The 21,126-nt window shown below is 40.9% G+C and overlaps 1 protein-coding gene across 1 annotated transcript in view; it reads left to right on the top strand.

The window, feature by feature from the left end:
- Nucleotides 1–8,939: 8,939 nt before the first annotated feature.
- The window catches only part of ntf3 (neurotrophin 3), a 56,751-nt gene continuing 44,564 nt past the window's right edge, over nt 8,940–21,126 (top strand). Inside the window, exon 1 of the mRNA XM_022218464.2 lies at nt 8,940–9,064. Within this exon, the coding sequence (XP_022074156.1) occupies nt 9,047–9,064 (18 nt within the window). The 5' untranslated portion in view covers nt 8,940–9,046. The remainder of the gene's footprint in view (nt 9,065–21,126) is intronic.

Below are 21,126 nucleotides of genomic sequence, written 5' to 3'. Positions count from 1 at the left end.
ACTCTGAATGATTTTAGAGTCAGGGGCCATGATCTTCAGTGCCCGCACCAGTCGATCAGCGTTGGCCAGTGGCAGATTGCCATCCACAATCAAGTCACACAGCATTGCCTCTGCACGCACAGTGTCCATTTCCAGATCGCTCACATTTGTCTTCTTCTGTTTGAAGAATGATTTGATCACTTGCTGATTGCCAGACGCTGTCTCAAACTTGTGATGATTAGCTGATTGAATATGCCGTGTGCAATCGAACAGACCGCCATGTCCACAACCGAAATCACACTTGCATATCGTCCAATGCATATACGTATCTCCTTTCCATGATGAAATCAAGCATGGGTACTTTTCATGATAGGCGTTTCGGTATTTCTGCACCACCTTCCGCTTCTTTACTTGCGGTATGAAGTTTTCTCGCTCTGATTCTTGTTCCGATTTGTCGGTCTCATGCAACATCGTCGTGTTACGCTTAGCCGCAGCCATTTTCCTCAACCAATCGTGCAAGACGGACTGACCCTTCTCAACCAATCGTGCAAGACGGACTAACCCCGTTTCAAATCCGAGCAGAGAACTGTACGAGCCACCCAATCCGACCAATCAGAACAAAGTAGAGTGGCCCAAGGGCGTAACTTTGGGTCTTCCATTGGGGGGGTTAAACTCTGTGCCTGCTTATTGGTATTTATTGAATCGTTTACCTTTGTAAAAGGAGTCGTGGTAATTTGGCATGTCTGTATTAGAAATACATTGGTGATTTACTTGAAGTTGTTGCAGCTGTGTACTTATGTATTTATGCAACAATGAACAATTAATTCCTATTGTGTTTAAGTACTAGCTAGCAAGACCGTAGCAGCTTCCACTTAATTGATTTAGGGTTTATGTCAACTATCTATGAAAAGAAAAATCAAGAACTTTAAAGATTAATCAATTGCATCACTGTATTGACACAACTAAAGTACAAACAGAAAATGTCTTATGCACAATTCATGGCAACACTCAATAGATCACACAATACAGGGTGGCACACTGGAGTGCAGCTTGCACCTCTATTCTGGCGTGGAGCATGTATAGAGAAAGCTAACACAGTACAAGGGCTAAGGTATGTTACCTGGTCATTTGTGCCTCCTGTGCTGCCTTGCCCTGTGCTCTCTCTCCCTCTCTTTGGTCACCTGATGATCCTCCATCACCTGGACTTCCTCTGTCACCTCCTCCTCCTCTCTCTTGCTCAACTGTTGCACCTCCTCTGTCACCTCCTCTCTCTCTCCTCATCTGCGACTGTGCTTCTCCCTCTCTGGTCACCTGCTTCTGTAGCTTCTGTGTATGCTATTGCGTTGTTTGATCAGTAAAATAGCTTCACTACTGAAAAGATATTTGATGTGGAAAACAGCGACGCTACGACCTGCCCGGTTCCCCCGAAAAATGCAGTTTAACTACGCCGCCATCCATCACTGTGTATTGGAGCAAAGTCAGCAAACAGCCCTTTAAGTTACAATTCAGTGAAAACTGACATTGGTCCTACACAGTACATCCCCGACACTCTCTGGCTGTACCTCACAGGGCAAGCTCAAACCAACTCCAGTCACAAATCATCAGCTAACTTAACAAGACAGGTAGGCTATTTTACCTCTTTTTGGTCAAGATATTTCCTTTTTTTAGTTGTTGGTGTTGACCAACAATGAAGAATTGTTGTTTGTCCTTTTCGCACTCTTTTAATTTCTTCACGGCTCTGCTGTCTCCATCCATGCCAAATATACAGGGTCAGGGAAAAGTGAACGTTACGTAGAGGAGGCGCCGCGGGTTGGGTGATACCAAGTATTCGGTGGGGGTGTGGGGGGTTACATTAAGATGATTAAACTTGCTACTGTTTTGTTGGCAAATGATATTAATAATAAAAATCAACAAGATAATTAATGCTTTTATTACATTGGAAAAATGTGATTATATTGTGGGGGTTACATTAGCTGAACGTGATTTTTGCGGGGGTCATGACCCCCGTATCCACGGTGCAAATTACGCCCTTGGAGTGGCCTCAGTTGGACACGGGAGCTATTAATAGTACACAGGTCACTGTATCCGGGGTCATCCCCAAAACTTCCACGCCTTTCAGTTCAAAACAAAGTCTGTACATGGACACTACCTCTCTGAACCCTAAATGCCACGGGATGTTGTCCAATCACCTGCACCCATTTACTTTTAAATTGTAGGTTCCTGGTGTAGGATTTCTTAATATATGTTTGTAAGGGTTTTCTCCACCAATTATAACCATAAGATTATAATAATGTGTATCCACCAATTTTAATGTAGGGTTAATGTTAGCTCAAATGGGGTTAAGGTTTTTATACAGAATTATTATATAGTCTACCTGATATTCGACCAGCGAAGTATTTAGATTAGACAAATATAATAATTAGCTTATGAAACACTTCTTGTTGCGCTGTCAAGAAGAGCTTCAGAAATCATAAAGGGAATTATTTAGCTTGAGAGGTTATGCATAAAATTGAGGTAGCTGGAATCTATACAAGTTAGGGGCCAAAATGTGAACAACAAAACAATTGAGGCACTGAACTTATATTTATGTACATTCATTAAACTAAACTAAACAACAACAACAACAACAATAACGCACATTAAGACGAGCAACAACAACACAAAACAAATAAGATGGTGAGATTATTGAAAAGTTCACTTGTTCGGTGAAATGGATATAAATAAAATGAGTTTAGTCCATATTTGTGAGATGATTGTCTTTGTTGGTTCTGACTTGAGTTCAGAGTTTCTTGTCAGTGAATGGAATGTCTTTGAAGTTGTCATGTAGTTTCCTGAGCCTGCTTGCCATGGCTCAGGAATCAGTCAGAATGGTCACCAATACGCATTCAGTGTCCTTTAAAGTTTGATCTGGTGCTCTCCTGTTGATTTGTCCCTTTGGATCTTCGGGCCAGATGTGGAAAGTGTCTTTGTTCGCAGTGTCTTGGTGTCTCAGCTCCACTGATCAAAGCAAGCCTCGTCTCCACTGTTGACTGTGAAGGTTTTAAATCTGTTCTTGTCCTGTTTAGCTGGTGGATCCTACACTGGGGAAGACAAATGAAGGACAGCTATGGTTGTTTTTAAGTAGAACAGGAACACTGACGAACGCCACATTGACCCTGTCATTGTCAATGTGCCATGATGTGACAGGGTGTACACCGCCCAGTTTGATTGCTATCAGCTTTTTGAATAGCCATTATCAGCTGTTATCACTTGCATATATATGACTAGTAAACTCCCTCCTCCACCTACTAGCATGTGATGATGGTATGGATCAGGCACCGTAGATCTGAGATGTCAGGGTCAGCAGTAGCATTAGGCAACTGTAAAACTTGATCCCAACATTACGAGGGTTTGGGTGCCGTGAGAAACATTCCTGTTAAAATTTTGTTTGACTCTCACAGACTTAGTATTGCCTGACTCCTACCTTTAATCTAAAAATCAGCAAAGAGGTGAGCCATTGACTGTCCTGTGATGATCCCACATGTCACTCAAAGTAGCCACACCATTATTTGTGCAGAAATTTAAGCCTTGATACTATTTCAATGAATGAGCTCTAGAAAAATCCAACCTGCTACAGTTATCATGACTGAGGAAATTAGCCACAGGAAGCAAAAATATTTTTTTGTACTTGGCTGAAAGTATGTTTATTTCTGCTGTGAAATTGGACCTTATAACATGGCGGTTTATCGGGACTGACTCATTTTCAGGCCCAGCCTCAAGTCGACATTTGAGGAACTGTGGTTTTTTTGCACTTACAGTAAAGGTAAACTTCATTTTTCTATCCTAGCAGATGCTGCCAGTTTTGTAGTTTTAGACACTAAAGCTGCATGATTAGATTGAGGAAAAGCTCATGGCTTAAACTTAACAGAAAAGCTACTTCTTTATGTCTGGAGCGATATTCTTCAGTGGACTGTCATGACAAATTTTCCAAGATATTGGGATGGAGGACACTAGCTGATATTTTTATTCTTCACTCAGCTGTAAGAGGTCACTACTTTGTAGCATTTAAGTAGGTTCAGTTTGCCCAAACCGAACCATAACTACAGGCATGTTAATATTCGACAATGCCCATTCAATTGGCTGAAAACAATTTAAGGGGGCACTTAAGTTGACTCTTCAAAAATTATAGCAATTTAATACACAATAATACTTTTACAGTCAAGTTACATGACTGTTCAAAGGTTTGGGGTCACTTAGAAATCATCCTTATTTTTGAAAGTAAAGCAGTTTTTTTCAATGAGGATAACATTAAATAAATGATAAATCCAGTCTAGACATTGTTTATGTGGTAAATGACTATTCTAGCTGGAAATGGCTGATTTTTAATGGAATATCTCCATAGGGGTACAGAGGAACATTTCCATCAACCATCACTCCTGTGTTCTAATGCTACATTGTGTTAGCTAATGGTGTTGAAAGGCTCATTGATGATTAGAAAACCCTTGTGCAGTTATGTTAGCACATGAATAAAGGTGTGAGTTTTCATGAAAAACATGAAATTGCCTGGGTATCCAAAAGCTTTGGAACAGTAGTGTACATATTCTGAAATAAAAATACAAGACTATGAGGTTCCTTGGCAAACAATATGAATCAATGATTGGTCATTAAGGAACAAATTATTGAAGTTTCTGTCAGGTTACTAATTGGTGAACTGAATGTGGTTTTGCTCTCCTCCACTAACTGATCAGTCAGTCCAGAGAGTCACAGCCAAACCTGGTTATTATCTGGGCAATCTGCCTAGGAACTTTAGCTCACATTCACGGGATGTCCACTGTTTTTATAATTTATTCAATAATACAAACCTTGCAATGGCAGCTAATTTTGTGATGTCTTTCCAAGGAGCTCTGTTCTGTCACTGCATTTATATTAAAGTCTTGGCTGCTTCTCTCAGTATTGGATAGGAAGTGTGTTGAAGCAGTGAAAGTGAAAGTCAGGCGTTTGCACTGCTGTCCTGTTTGCTGTGGTGATGGACTGGAGGCTCTGCTAAATACCTTCATGAAGCACTTCACAAAGTTTCTTTCTCGCTCAGGTTCACTTTTGTAGCCTCTCATCATCCAATAATGTCCAATAAAACACTGCAGTAGATTTTCAATTTCAGGTGCAGTTTCCTCTGCTGCAGTGGCCAGTCTACAGTGATAAATCACATGGAGCAGCTGTGTCCATGAATCCTGTTCCAATATTTTATGCCTCTGAACAGAAATGCCATAAAACAAGTTGCATGTTCATAAGATCAAATGTGGACGTTTCAGTAGTGCCACTTTTATTCCACTTTACAAATGCAGAACTTGTAATGTGGTTCTTTGTAAATAAGGACCAACTCAATTTCCCTGCTTATTGCATTAGGAAAAAATGACTACATTGTCTGACTACAGTGAAAAGTGTTTTGCATTTCCTGTTGTGTTCTATCAGTCAGAAAGGGACACTTTAGCCTGAAGGTTTTCAGGTTGTGAACACATTTTTTTGTGTATAGTTTAGAATGAATTTTACATGATGACATTTCTTAACATAATCAGCTGTCAGTCACTAGAATAATCACAGGCAGGAATGTTGCATTACCCACAAACTTGTACACGTGCAAATGTATCCTCACACATGTGCTCATACTCTATACACAAATAAAACAGGGACAGGAAAAAAGAAAAAGAAAAACACTCTCACCCCCTAACATTACACTAAAATTCCATAACCTCAGTCTATATCCAACCACAAACATTTTGCTGTCATCCATACTTTATTTACAGTTTAATATCAGTATCTATCCCTCCACCATGCACACGTCCTATCATCTGTCAGGTCGGGTCATGTCTGTGTTCTGGCCAATGAGGAAACCTTTATAGTTTAACCAGATGTGCTGCTGAGATTACAGGATGGAGGGGGACGACCAGATGTGCAGCTAACAGAACACTGCCAAGTTTGTTTTGATGTTTTTGGTTGTGAAATCAGCTCAGAAACAGACGAAAAGTTTGTCCAAAGGGACAGTTCATCAGAATCACAACTGCACATTCATACAAAGTAGGAAGAGCGACAAATTGTGCAGTGACGTGTGTTACTGAGGCCACTGACACCGTCACAGAGGTCTACTGGGGAATGAGTTCTGTTCACAACAACTTGCTGACAAGTGAACAGAAACTTTGGCTGCAAACTGACATAACTTGAAAAACAAAAAGATGAGTAATTGCAGATATTCATCATTTTCACCAAAAAATAGTTTTTCAGTATTGCATTTCAAACAACCCACACTGATCTGGTACCTCTGTCGTTAGGCAACATTTACACAACAACTTTTGCTGTACCTTAGTGACAAATTACATCTTTACTATTGCCTCCAGCCTGCACAGGACTGATGTTAAAATTAATGCTACAAATGAATGTTTTTCTCATCTGTCACCTCTATAGTAGACAACTACATCAGATTATGGCCTTGATTAAACAACGCAATGATGTCTGCTGGTAGGAGACAGGATGTAGACTGTGGTTTCCAGTGTGAAAGCTGTCACTTTGTGAGATTGTGTGTAGCCAGTGATAAAATAGTCAGTCACAGAGATTACTGATATTTTTATGATTTGTTTATAAAACCCTTGATAAGCGCTCATGACCTCTAGTTTCGCAGCCAAAAGAAAGTGCTGCACTCCCAGAAAGTCCTCTAGACCTGAATCAATGTGGAGAGCAGTAAAACTCTGGAACCTCCAACTGCGATCGTTAAACTGCAAAGCAATAGTTTTTTGAGTGCACTGATAGATTCAGTGCACTCAAAAAACTGAAAGGTTGACTTTGATACAAAAACTTTCTACACATGTATCAGGCACTCAATCAATCGACAGCAGGAAACATTAAAATCAACCCGAGACAGTCTTTTCATATGATTTAATTAAGTCGTTGGCAAATGTTTTACCATTCCAGTCAACAATAGAGGAAGAATTTCGAGTTGTAAATCTGTCACTGTTATCACATCAAAAGTGCATTAGTTGCTGTGCCAGAATGGAAAGCTTCACAGGTGTGGCAGCAGACTTTAGGGTGGGCCGTTAGATTCAGCTGCCAACCAATACTGGTTTCTACAGTCTTTTTGGATACAGAGAAACACACTGCAAGAGAAGCTTGTTGTGATGTGATGAAAATAGTTCAGTACACAATAATAACCTCTTTCTGTGAAGTGTCAGCATAGAACCAGTGCTATGGGTGGATATTCAGCACCAGGTCAGCTGTGGATGACGTCTGAGTGTCTGCATGTTGACTTCAGTAATGAATAGTTGTTGTAGTTATTATCATAGTTATGGTTAGAGGATGGTTTGGGTGTATTTGAACCCAAACCCCGGTCTTCTCCTAAACCTAACCAAAGTGGAAATGAAACTGAAGTGGGAAACAAAAGTCTCCTCAGTCTCCTGTGTGACAGCCCAGTGACTTACAGTGCTACCAACTCTACAATCCCTAATGAGGTACACATACATATACGTCTGTCAACATTGAATATTGATGTCTGATGGTTGCTTTGTTAACATCATACAAACAGTTTTAGCTAAATTCAGAAGCAGGCATCACTTAAAAAGCCTCTCATTTACAGGAACCAGAGCTGAAGTAAGAACAGAGGAGTAGTTCATGGCACTTTGTTTTGCCGTCAGACAACCTTTTCTGGCAGGAAAGCAGTTTAATCACTGCTGTAAAGCCACCAGAATGTTGACCAAAACAGTAACTTTACCTTCTCAAACACTAATCCTACCACTACCTTAACTGGCTGGTTCCTTTGTGTTATTGTATGACTTTAACACATTCGCTCCAACCAGATGTGAACACATTAGTTTGAATCTGACTGAACTCCTGTATTCTGAGAGGTATAAACACAGTTTTGTCAGTGGAGTCTGGTGGCTTCAAAGAGAGCACACAACTACATGCAAGCTTCAGTTTCCTGGTGGACAGTTCTGTCTGACTAAATATAGTGCACAATTAAACTGGTATAGATTTTTTTTGCTGGGCTTTTTTTAGAAGGCTAAAATCCATGCTGCCGCTGACCTCGTCCACAGCAGCTCATCTCTGCGCTTCATGACGGTCCTCCTGTCTGCATACTGGGAGTGTGCCCATTGTAAACTAGTTTAAGTAATAAACTGATCACTGGTAACTACCTCATGCAAACCACTTAAAAGAAACCAAAATATTCCTTTGTCCCCTTAAGGGCAGTGCATTATAAGTCCCAGTAAATCACATTAACTGACCTCAGAGACCTGGATGAGAAACTTGGTTAGTTTGTCACACTAATGCAAAACCAACCAATTTATAGAAATGACGGGCTCTTCAAATATCATATCTTTTTTTAAATTATTGAATTATAACTTTTACAAAACATGAAGCTACTCTTGTATCCTGATACAGTACAAAGGTTCCTAAAGATGTTTCTGTGTTAATCAGTGAGTGTGAGCTAAATGAGGGTTTCTGTTATGGCTGTTTCATTTTAGAGCCTTTTTCAGAATTTAGCCTAAAAGTTTGAGTCTTGGGGAACCTGTCAGATGTATCCCAACACCACATACAGACCCAAAGGTTGCATTAGTCACGCACGCACACGCCCCTAATTCGGTGTCCTAATTCATGTCAGCAGGCTCACTCCGCCGACAGACAGCGGCCACATGCATGCAGGACTTTGCTGCAACATGCGCCAAGAGCCATCTGTCCTGTAACAGAAAGAGCGGCGTAGATTATGGTGTCCAGAGAGAGAGAGAGAGAGAGAGAGAGAGAGAGAGAGAGGGAGAGAGTCAGAGAGAGAGAGAGAGAGAGAGAGAGAGAGAGAGAGTCAGAGCGAGAGGGAGAGAGAGAGAGAGAGAGAGAGAGAGAGAGAGAGTCAGAGCCAGAGCGAGAGGGAGAGAGGGAGGGAGGGAGAGAGAGAGAGAGAGCATTACGCACACCCTGATCTTCTCCACACAGAACCAGTGTGGCGCTCAGACAGGCGGCAGCCCTCAGAAAGTGGGAAGTTTTCGCCAAAGGATTCTGTGTAAAAATTAATCACCTTCATGTCGACTCTGTTGGATACTAACCCACCGATGCTATGGTTACCTTTATTACGGTAGGAACACCTCTTATTTCATCTTACTTGGTGCATCTTAGAGCATTTTTGAAAACTCTTTGGCTCTTGAGTGACAGAAAATGAGCCAACGTGTGCACTACGTTCAACAACATTTTAAAAGGTGACAAGGTCTCAAAATGTTGCACTTGAAGTGTGTTAGACCGCGTAGTAAAAAGCTTTGGAGCTGCTGGAGATACAGTTTGCATAAATAGCTTTAAAAGTTTAGAAATGGTTCACTTTGGCACTAATCGCTCCTAAACGTGGGCTGCACATTATATTTTGCAAATAAATAAATAAATAAATACGGGTTGCGTGATAGGTTCAAGGGCTTATTCCGTCCTCTAAGCTTGAGCCTCGGCAGGTAAAACTAAGCAGACTGTAAGACACCGTGCGCTGCCTCCGGGCAAATCAGCATGGACAAACTCCTTTCTCTGTGCGCACAGGTACACAATAGGGTTGGGTATTTCCAAAGCAGGCTTACGCACACAAACATTAGAAACTGAGATGAACTCGGGAGTTGAGCTCTTTTTCAAAGGCGTGTGCGGCGCGTTGGAGGGAGCGGATCTGGCTGAATGCGCACAGGAACGATGTGGTTCAAGCTTGTGTCTTCGGATTACCCACGCGCTAATTGTGCCTCGGCTCGCGGTTAGTGGGTGTGGAAGCTGATATGTCACAGATGACTCTCAAAAACAAAAGCGGACTGTGTGCTAAAGTGGCCTCCGTGTGCGTATTTGTTTGTGTGTGCATATAGATTATGAGAAGCTGGAGAGGCTGAGAGGCCGGTTGCTGTGCGCAAAGACGCACCTCTCCAACGTCTTCTGCAGCCCTGAACTTTCCCAAAATGTTTCTAAATAATTCATCCTTTTTGGAACAAGTGTAATGCTACACGTGCCAACGACACTCAGAGCTAAAATGTGCATTTTACAAACTATGGAAGACTTTAACAGCAGATCAGACCAAGCAAAATACTGAGAATTGAAGTTTTCTTGACGTCAAGTTTTCTGTGCAGAGTTTTACTGTTTGTTTGTGCACCAGCATTTGGAAGCTGGAACCAGCTGATGGAATTGGACAAACAGCCCTGTAACTACAAAACTGCCCGTGTGAGCAGTCTGACACCACGGCTGGAATTCTGCGTCCTGGTAATGATGCGGTGCAATTGTGTGATCGGGCATGTGGTCCGGCCAGCTTTGCGTAATGGCGGGCATCAGTAGGCGTCTTGAGCCTTTGGTGGAAGCGTTCCTGCTCCTGCTGGAGTCCACTTCAGTGTGTGCGTGCTTGTGCTGAAGTGTGTGCGGGCGCGCAAAGGCCGCTGGAGCAGCTGTTGCAGCGGCGGATTTGATGCAGAGCCTCTCCTGACATGCAGGCGCACAGCGGGAGGAGGAAATTTGGACGCACGGACAAGCTTCTATTCTGTAACTTTCTTCACGGGCACTTGAGTCAATACCAGCCTCCCAGGCATCCTGTGAGAAGTTCACTGCTCCAGCTGTGAGCTGTTGCGTGCATGTCGTGCAGCTCTCAGCGCAGTGCAGCTGCAGGGAGTCGGTTTAACAGCGTTCATGTTGTGCTTTACTGCAGGAGGAAAGGAAAAGTGAGGAGTGAGGGTTGTGAACAGATCATAGGCGGGGCTCATGGGAAGAACATGAAGTACTGTAGATAGGGTTAAAACTGATTGTGTTACTATGGAGAGGTCCAGTTGTCCCTTTTGGCACCACTTTCCAATCTTTTAGTGCTTTCGTGAGTATCCCACTCCCCTCCTCAGTCTGCTCTACTCTGCCCCTCTTGTACCTGTTTCATCCACTGCCCCAGATCTTCACATGACCGAAGATCAACAGACAACAGAAATAAACAGCATCATTCTACAAGAAGTCTAGGAAACAATTTTGATCCAAGGATTCTGGTTTAACTGAGAAAAAGTGTCCAGAAAATATGAATGTGTAGCTTTCAAAGTGGCTATGGAAGAATGACTGCCAACAGCTCAGGAGTCAAAGATCAAGATTAGTGTAAACTTCATTTCAACAGAACTTATTTCAGTTAATTTAACACTGAACCCCAGAATTATCAACAATTTCTGTACAGTGTTGAAAATGTCTGGTTGTGTTTGAAGCTTCCAAAAATGTGCATCTGTCAAGTGGAGATTATGTTACAAGTGTGCTCAGTCAACTTTCCGAGGCCAGTTAGAGGTTTAAATAAAGAAACAGATGCAACCATGTGATGTGAGTTTCACTTGTTCTGTTTTACTGCTCTCCTGCTGATTGACGAGGTTGGATCAGAGCATCAGAGTTAGAGGAACAGGCGGCCCGGGTGGATCTCCGCACAGATGTTCTATTAACTTCACTTCATGACACTTCCAGAGAAAACGACCGGGAGTTGGAGCGTCCTTCAGCCCCACCTCTTCTGGAAATACATTCACTCAACATGTGATGTTTCACATTTTTTCAGCTCTCTTCATGCTTCCTGGTTACATGTAATTCAATTTATACTTAACATTTCCAGAAATTTAATAATAAATCTTTTTTAAGTAGTAGGATCAGTTTATAAGATCACAGAAAACAAGGTCGTGTGACACTGAATCTGGCAAAATGTTGGAAAAGTGTCATCAGCTGGAATGGTTCCCACCACAACAAGCAGAAAATCACATCGGGGAAGTTTTTTTGTGGAATTATTCAGAGGCACAGACCTGGGTTATGAATTGGGGCCACTGCCCTGCTGCCTGAGGCTGGAAAGGGATCCATAAGGCCCCCGTTTACCGAATGTCAGTGTGATGTGGTTATCTGACTAATTGCAAATTAGTTTTGAATTTTGCATAATTGAACTCGAACAAAAGCTACACAGGATCCTGCATCTTTAGCTTATCCTGCAACTCTGTCTGGTAGTAGCAAAATAAAAATTAAGTTATAAAAAGTTGCTGATATTGTGCTGAGTGGAATGAGTAGAATTTAATCAAATAAATACATTATGAGAGACTGTCATTGATGAGATGACTGCTGATTCAACTGGACTTAATAAAAACTTGAAGGGGGACAGTGAAGGCAGCGAACAGTAAACAAGATCATCTGAGAGGTTTATGTGGCCCTGCTTAAAGGCCTCAGAATTACTACTATATTCAAGGGTTAGAAAGTATTCACTAAACCTTCTTGTTTATTTTTTACCAGGCTGTCGGCTCACGTTTGGCGTCTGATCCACACATACAAGCTCATGTTGAATGATTTATTACTCTGCCAAGGAGTACATCGGAGCTTTATGGCCTTGGTTTGTCCATCTGTCTGTCTGTCTGTCTGTCTGTCTGTCTGTTAGCAACATTACTCAAAACAGGACAAACAGATTTGGATGAAATTTTCAGGGAAGGTCAGAAATGACACAAGGACCAACTGATTAGATTTTGGCAGTGATGCAGCTTATAGTCTGGATCCACGGATTAGTTACAGATTTGAGCAATTATTCATTGCCAGATAGTGGCACGGCGCCACTGTAACCATGACAACAAATAAACACTACATCAGCTGCCTGCTGATGATCACATGATTGTAATCCTACTACAAGTCCATTGCTGCGAACTTATGAATGATACAAGGAACAATTGATTAAATTGTGAGGGTGTTTCTGACCCCATCAATTTCTGCCGCCTGCTAAATATTCAGGTCATATGATGTGGTATCTGTACATAAACTACACATGAATAACACACGCCTGTAATCAGCGTTTCTCTAGTGCCGTGATTTCTGATCTTCAACAACTAATAAATAAATGAGGCATTTCTAAAACAAAATGCTGCTTTTTTGACAATGCCATATGGGGGAATGAACAGCCTTGGTAGAGTACTGCGCTCTCTGAGTACTTTTGTAGTCCTCTATGGCTTCATAGCAGTTATGATGCATTGAAGTGCATTTTTTAAACCCCAACTCCCAAACCTCCCAAACCGCTAGTCATACATTTTAAGAAGACATTTGAAATGTTTAATAGTTAAAACAGTTGAGTAAGCTACTTCACCACGCACAATTCATTTAAGAAAAAAATACAGGTTACAACAGCTCAGAAGCATTTTGTTTGTTGGACTCTTACAGTGAAAACATTGTGCTGCACACTGAGATGGGTATTAGCTTCTGTTGATGACAAAAATAGTTAAACAACTGCTGTACTGTGCACACACTCTTATTACAAAGTAAGGAAATATTGCACGGGTGTTAATACAGATATCCTAAAATGGATATTAGCATTTGAATCATGAGGCTGGGAGCTTTCAAAAGATACTAAATCAGGGCTGATGCCATTTAAAATAGAGCAGAATAATATTTACTTGTTCTGTATTCAGACCTGTGAGTGGTAATGGATTAAACCATGGTAGAAGAAGAGCGAGCAACAAGAAGATGTAGCCAAAACAAATAAATACATGAAAAAAAACATGTCATGTATTTTTGGTAAATGGTCTGTACTTAAATGTCACCTTTTAGCCCCAGGTACACTGTAAAAATATCATATTAAAAAAGTAAAATTGGCAGCAATTGAATGAATGTAATAGCTATTATAAGTACTTTACCAAAACAGGAAAAATCTGTAAAATTATAACAATTAAAAGATTATTTTAAAATTCTTTATATACATTTTTCCCCTCTCAAACAACTGCAAAGGTCTGTATTTTTTTTCTGAATTAATTACAGTAAAATGGTTTGTAGTTTCTGGTTTTAAATGCTGTAAAAGGAAAAAATGTTCATTTTTTAAAATACAGACTTCACAGTTTTGGCTTGTTTTGGAACATTCAGCATGTAAATTAATATCGAAGAAAAATTTTCATGTGCTAACATAACTGCACAAGGGTTTTCTAATCATCAATGAGCCTTTCAACACCATTAGCTAACACAATGTAGCATTAGAACACAGGAGTGATGGTTGCTGGAAATGTTCCTCTGTACCCCTATGGAGATATTCCATTAATAATCAGCTGTTTCCAGCTAGAATAGTCATTTACCACCTTAACAATGTCTACAGTGGATTTATCATTCATTTAATGTTATCTTCATTGAAAAAACTGCTTTTTAAAAAAAAACAAAAAAAAACAACATTTCTAAGTAACGTCAAATTCTCTCCACCACCTGAGCACTCCGTTGTTACATGTTGTCATTTGTTTGCACAATAAGTAGAAAAACTTTTACACAAATTTCCAGATTTCTAATATTCAGCCATTTTATATTTACTAATTTAAAAATGTTCCTAAAACAGCTGGATGGAGATGAATTCAGTGTGATAGTGAATTTGAAGAAAAGCTACAAACAGTACCCTTTGCCTTATCTGAGGTCAACACCTCACTTTACAACACTAAAATCACTTAGCCATACTTCTTGTGAACTGTTTCTGCTTTTCAGAATGTTCAAGGGTTTTGTAATTAAAGTCAAGTGGTGCTCAAGCGCAAGATTTGTGTTAAAAACAGTGTTTGTAAAAGGTCAAACTTCTAAATCAGGCCTTTTGTAGCAGGTTACTGGTGTCGTGACTTCATGTTAGAAGGTTTCTGACCTATGAAGCTAATCAAAACCTCATAAATATTCTTCACATGTGATGCTAGTAAGCTGCAGGCCTCATACCAACAGGGTGAGAAAGGAAGAAAAAATGTTTTTTGAGTTTTCCCTCGGTATTTTTTTTTACTCAAGTTTCCCTCATTTTCCTGTGTGGACCAAGCTGTGTCTGTCGTCCTGTGCAGCACTTTCACAGCTCTGTCTGCTCCAAGATGGTTTACACATTTAGCAGAGTGTTTACACTCTGCACATTCTTATGGCTAGTTAGAGCCAAACATACTGTAAGGATGTGGATTAGATGGCTCTCTGCTCTGTACAGCTTCAGTGCAGACACACATATAGACATGCCAGGACATTCATTTAGGACGTTCATTTCTTTAACCTGTAACCTCTTACCTTTATCAAAACAGTCCTAATTCCAAACCAAAGTCCTCAGCAGCACTGTCCTGTCTTTTCTTCTTGGCTTTTTATTGTTTTTCCCCACAATTCCCTGCAATTCAGAGCAGATAGTGATCATGTGATTTCAAGGTGAGGCCCAGCCTTCCCAGCAGTTTGGTCATTTGACGGTTCATCCGCCCTCTTTCTGTCCGGTCTGACCTCATAATCTGCCTCTCTGTCTCAACGATTTTCTTTATCTCCCTGACATCCAATGTCTGGATCTTTATGTTCCTCATTTTCCCCCCTTTCTCTTTACATCCGACTTCCTCGTAACCTTTTTTCTTTCTTTCTGCTCTGTGTTTCTCCATTAAAAGAGGGACTCGGTGACCTCCTGATAACATCCTGATCCAGATAGAGCTGATCTCTGAGAGTGTCCGATGGGACGAATTCCCACAAAAGCCCGTTTATCACTTAATACGTATAGCCAGTTATAGATCAGGATTTTCATTTTTAATCTAGACGATAACAGGGTTGTTTGTCTACTTTGCTGTTCTGTGAGTCTTCCAAATGACAACTTTTATGGAGCTACCAAATCTAAACCAGGTTTGTGACGTTGTGCTCTTTTAGATGATTCCACAGAGTTTTACAATAATTATTAGGTTTGAGGAAATATAAAAATTAATACAGGAAGACTTAACCCTTTAGTTTAGCTGGAAGGAAATCATAATAAAAATATAGAGATATATTGTTATGACTGGACAGTTCTGAACTTCTAGGAATCTGAATTCTTGTGTTTGACAGAAAACACAAATTTTAGATCCAATAAAACTGACAACAAACATCTAATGTATCGTCTCCTCTGTCTTTGCTCACAGTGCTTTCACAGAAAGCAAGGAGATAGCAAAATAACTTCTTTCTGTCCGACTTTTGAGAGTCTGGCTTGCACATACATCCTTATACTTGGTCAAAGAGCACATGTGAACCTGAGACATGATGACAGTTACATTTTGTAGATCAGCTAGTCTGTGGAGATCATTTACAGCCTTCTTGGTTCATATTTACACCCATGTTTAGTTTGTGTTTGTGCATCTAATTGCAATCCACATGAAACACATTAGCCTGCACAGTGTTTCAATGGTTAGCACTGTTGCCTTGCAGCTCGAAGATCCCTGATTCGCATTCCAGCCTGCGCCTGGGATCTTTCTGCATGGAGTTTGCATGTTATCCCTGTGCATGTGTAGGTTTTCTCGAAGTTCTCCGGCTTCCTTCTATGGAGGTATTTCAGGTGCAAAATGTTTGAGCACCTGTAACTTTGAATTTGTAGTTGTGTACATTGAATTTGTATGTGTATCAGCAAATCTGATTTCCCACACTCTATGAGTTGTGTACTTGTAAAATAATTTCTTGTATGTGTCGATTTTTTTTCTTCCCACAAATACAACACAAAAATACACATTCACAAAATCGTAATTACAGGTGCACAAATCACATTTACAGGTGCACAAATCATATTTACAGGTGCACAAATCCTTCTTTACAAGTCACATATTTCAACATTGACACGCTCACATTTTGCACCTATTGTTGCAGCACACTAAGTGCAAAACATACTTGTGCACCTGTATTGTGCGAAGTGAAGTTGAAGTGAGAATTTGAATATGTGCAAATCTGAATGTGAACTTGTACAATAAGTATGTGAAATAATTTACCATGAAAATAGCTGTGTCCGCACCTGTAATTACGATTTTGTGAATGTGTATTTTTGTGTTGTATTTGTGGGAAGAAAAAAAATCGACACATACAAGAAATTATTTTACAAGTACACAACTCATAGAGAGTGGGAAGCCAGATTTGCTGATACACATACAAATTCAATGTACACAACTACAAATTCGATGTTACAATTGCTCAAACATTTTGCACCTGAAATACCTTCATATCCTTCCACAGTCCAAAAACATGCTGAGGTTAACCAGTGACTAAAAATTGTTCGTAGGTGTGAATGTGAGTGTTTTTTCATGACTGATGGGAAAATAGCACATGGTTTGGTACATGGATTGGTGCAGTGTCACCAGTAAGGCAGGTGTACTTCATCATTAAAGTGAAGCGAGAACTGAGCCGAAAGGCAAAGATCTCAATTTACCAGTCCATCTATGTCCCAGCCTTCACCTCTGCTCATGAGCTGTGGTTAGAGACCAAAAGAATGAAGCTGAAGTAAGAGCTCAGTGACCAACACACCTGACCTAGGAGATGAGTGGTTCTAATCCTGGTCAGGGTTAGGGCTGGGCGATATGGCCAAAAAATAAGATCTCGATGTTTTTAGTCATCTTGGACGATTACGGTTTTAATTGATTTTTGTTGTTTCTTTGTGGTCTGTTTGCTATGGCTAGTGCTAGCCATGCCGCACTCCTGTAGCTGCCAGCCCTCTTCCCATTCTTTAGGATGCCTCTGCCAGAGGTGCTGAAAGAGGTTAGTTGTGCTGCTACTCTTCGTTTTCACAGGACTTTTGCAAACCTTGCACATGACTGTAGTTTGCTCTGTGTCAGTCTTGTCAAAGCCGAACCACTTCCATATAATTGATGTAACATGAGGCCCTTTTCTCGCGACCAACTCTTCGTCTGCTGTTGTGTCCGCCATGACGGGGGTGTGAGTGTTTTGGCAGAAGGAGATGAGAGGTGGAAGTAAACGCCAGTGCACAAGTTGTGAAAAGCAGAAGAAGAATCTGTATTGTTATATATTTAAGCTTGCCTCGATTTTACAATTTGGCAAATTTTCAAATCATCAGGTTTTAAAAAGGCGAATTAATCGAATTAATTCGATTTATCGCCCAGCCCTAGTCAGGGTGCAGTTTTCCAGTGAGGACCTTTAGGCAACGTCCTTCATGCTTCCCTGCCTACCTACCTTGTGTTGTATCTGTTCTCAGATGTATTTCACATTGGGTAAAAGCGTCTGCTAAATGAAATTGTAGTTGTAAGTTGTGGAAACAAGTGGCTGAAATGATGTTACTCCCTAGAGAGGAACTCAGATCATTGAAGTAGAATTGCTGCTTTTTCGTATCGAAAAGAACCACCTGAGATGATTCAGGCATCTAATCTGGGTGCACTTCTTACTGGGAGGAAACACCAGGTTCCACACAGAATTCACTGGAGAGATTTCAAATCTTATCTGGCCTGGGAACACCTAAGGATCCTCCAGGAGCAGCTTGAAAATGTGGCTTGGGAGAGCAACATCTGAAATGACCTGCTTAGCCTTCTGCTACCACAACCTGCCTCTAAATAAGTGAAAGAAAACGGATGGATCTGAACTAGTAGCAATACAGTTTTAGATAGTGAGTTTGTTTCGCCTGACTGTCACGTGGATTTCTAGGAGAACCATGTCCGTATTTTCATTACATTTAGTATATGTCACACAGATATACTTTGCAATTGGATTACATTCAGTGATTATGAGATTAAGATTTGGAGCCTTTCACCATTAAGATGATTATTGTTTCCAGCTAAACCTATGAAACTACAGATAATGTCAGGACTAATTTACTTCAAATCTGTCTGTCTCAGTTGAGAGTCAAATCGACTTAGTGGCTCTTTGTTAATCTGCGGCGCTTCCCTGATCTGCAGAAAGAAAAGGCCATGATATAATTTACAGAGATGTGGAGGTCTTGTTTTTGCCAGAGATTTTACTGTCTTTCACTGTTCTTTCTCGACCTCCATGGAAGATCTGAAAAACCTGTTTTTTGTTAAAGGGCGGCTGTTTTTCTTCTTCTCTCGCCCAGTTGACCCTTCACAGTAGTAACTAGAAAAGCACTCGGAGAGCGCATACCTCCGCCAAGCCGTCAGTCAGTCAGTCAGTCAGTCAGTCAGTCAGTCAGTCAGTCAGTCAGTCAGTCAGTCAGTCAGTCAGTCAGTCAGTCAGTCCGTCCGTCCGTCCGTCCGTCCGTCTGTTAACAGCATAACTCAAAAAGTCATGGACGGATTTTCACCAAAATTTTACAGGATGTCCGGAAGGCGGCCACCTGGCGGCCATCTCTCAACGGTACAGAGTCTTTCAAAAAAATCCTGGATCCAGACGGTGATCCGGATCACCTCCAAAATCTAATCGATTGTTACTTTTGCTCTTCCGGACATCCTGTAAAATTTTGGTGAAAATCCATCCATGACTTTTTGAGTTATGCTGCTAACAGACAAACAAACAGACAAATGGACAAACTCCGGTGATTACATAACCTCCCGGCGGAGGTAATAACAGACAGGCTACGTCCAAAGTACTTCTCAGTTAAATGATGGTGTTGAAAGTGGAGACAGGAGAGGGTAGGAATTTTAACAGTGATTGATTCTCTTTGATAACAGTCAGCTTGTAGTGAAATGAAAGTGCAGCTCCAGTGTGCTTCAGACGATCCAGCTGAAACCACCTGTTGTCAGATCACAGCTCAGAAGTTTTGCTTTCTTCCTCTAGAACAAGATGCCTATAGGTGACATTGTGCGGACTGATGTGGCCACCTTTGATATTTGAGCTGATAGATGTTCAGATGTCCTGAGGGTAAAACCTGCTGCCTATGTCCTAAAAACAAACCCAGTCCCCTATACTTGTCATCTCATTTGGTTTAACATAATACTAATCCTAACTTCAATCTTTACCCTGAGGCCAAAAGCCGAGCCCCAAACTCGACTGATGAAACTGGAAGAATCATCAAATATAAGTCCTCAGTTGGGTGAAACTAATGGATCATGCCAGTGTCAACCACCACATTTATCTACACTGTGAAAGTCACATTAACTGTCACTGTGACATGAAAGCTTTTAAAGAGATTTTGTGCAGTTAAAGACACCCTGCAGACAGGCTTTAAGACATAAAAGAAGCTGTTTGGTTTTCAGCTTTTTAAAAATCAGCTGTTCTGAAGTTTGACTTTGAGGATGAAGACATGCCAACAGCAACATGGAAATTAACATGAATAAAACCATTAAGCAGACAAGAGCCTGTTAAAGCTCATGAACTGGACTGCTGTAATGTCAGTTATCAATGAGTGTTACAGTTCTCTTTTTATTGGTCTTTATCTGTTTACATTTTGTCAAACTGGCACCAAATGTGTGTAGAATTAGCAATCTTCAGTCCCTGTTTGCACTGCACTCATCGACATACACATAACTATCACTGGATTAGTGATTAATATGAAAAAAAATCTAAAATTGACACCATCTTAGGCAAGTTCTGAGGTGTTCTTTCTGTCTGATTTCCAAGTAAATTCTGGAATATTTATTTCCGATGGACAACAAAGATTCTGGAACTGACTCTGGAACTGTAAGTCACACTAATAGACATGAATATGTGTATCATGTCTGCGTGTCAAGATTTGACTGAGATTTGTGGAAGAAGATAAAAGAAAGAGTCAGATTTATGACTCAAGCACATTTTAAACAGTACATTGAGTTTTTCCTGAACTCTTCTCTCCTCCCTGATGAGGCGTTTAACTGTCTGTTTGGTATTTGTTTTGCAGAATATCAAGTAAAATACCAATGAAAGAACTAAATCCCCCCCCAAAAAAGAGAGAGAGCACAATGGATATTTAATTCTTCACCAAATTGGCCTTTAAATTGAGATTTAGCATCAGCAGAGAGGACGACACCCTCGTTTGTAGCTGAATTTGAAAGCAGCTTTCTTGCATCAAAGTCTTTCAAGTCAAGTAAAAACAATAAAAGCACTCAGAGAGTGCAGTACTCCTCCAAGGCTGTTCATTCCCCCATATGACATTGTCAGAAATGCAACATTTTTTATTAAAAATTCAGCATTATTTATTGGTTACTGCTGATCAGAAATCACAGCAACACAGAATGTGTCTGTGGCAGGATGGCCCAGTCCGTCTCCACTCATGTTAAGTGTATTGGATCAGGTGTAGTTTTCAATTGCTCCCCGGTCATTGTATGCAGCTGGACTGGGAGCAATCATCCTATTGCACCTTGATTACTGGGCGGCGTCGCCATCTTTTATCTGGGAGAGGGTGGCGAGTTTTGCATATGCATCCTCATCTCTTCCTGGAGCACGAGTGCCGCATCGGCAGCGTGGTGTAGCGCGGATGTGTTGGATCCACGCGGCTGCCTTGAGATGCTGGCTGGCGAGCTCCTTCCGTTCACTCTGGCAGGTATGTTCCGACGCGGTCACTGCATCTCCAAGCGACGTTCGTGCTGT

Source organism: Acanthochromis polyacanthus, chromosome 1, assembly GCF_021347895.1.
Source record: "Acanthochromis polyacanthus isolate Apoly-LR-REF ecotype Palm Island chromosome 1, KAUST_Apoly_ChrSc, whole genome shotgun sequence".
Taxonomy (NCBI): Eukaryota; Metazoa; Chordata; class Actinopteri; family Pomacentridae; genus Acanthochromis; species Acanthochromis polyacanthus.
The sequence above is the reverse complement of the archived record's forward strand: the minus strand, read 5'-3'. Positions and strand labels throughout refer to the sequence as shown.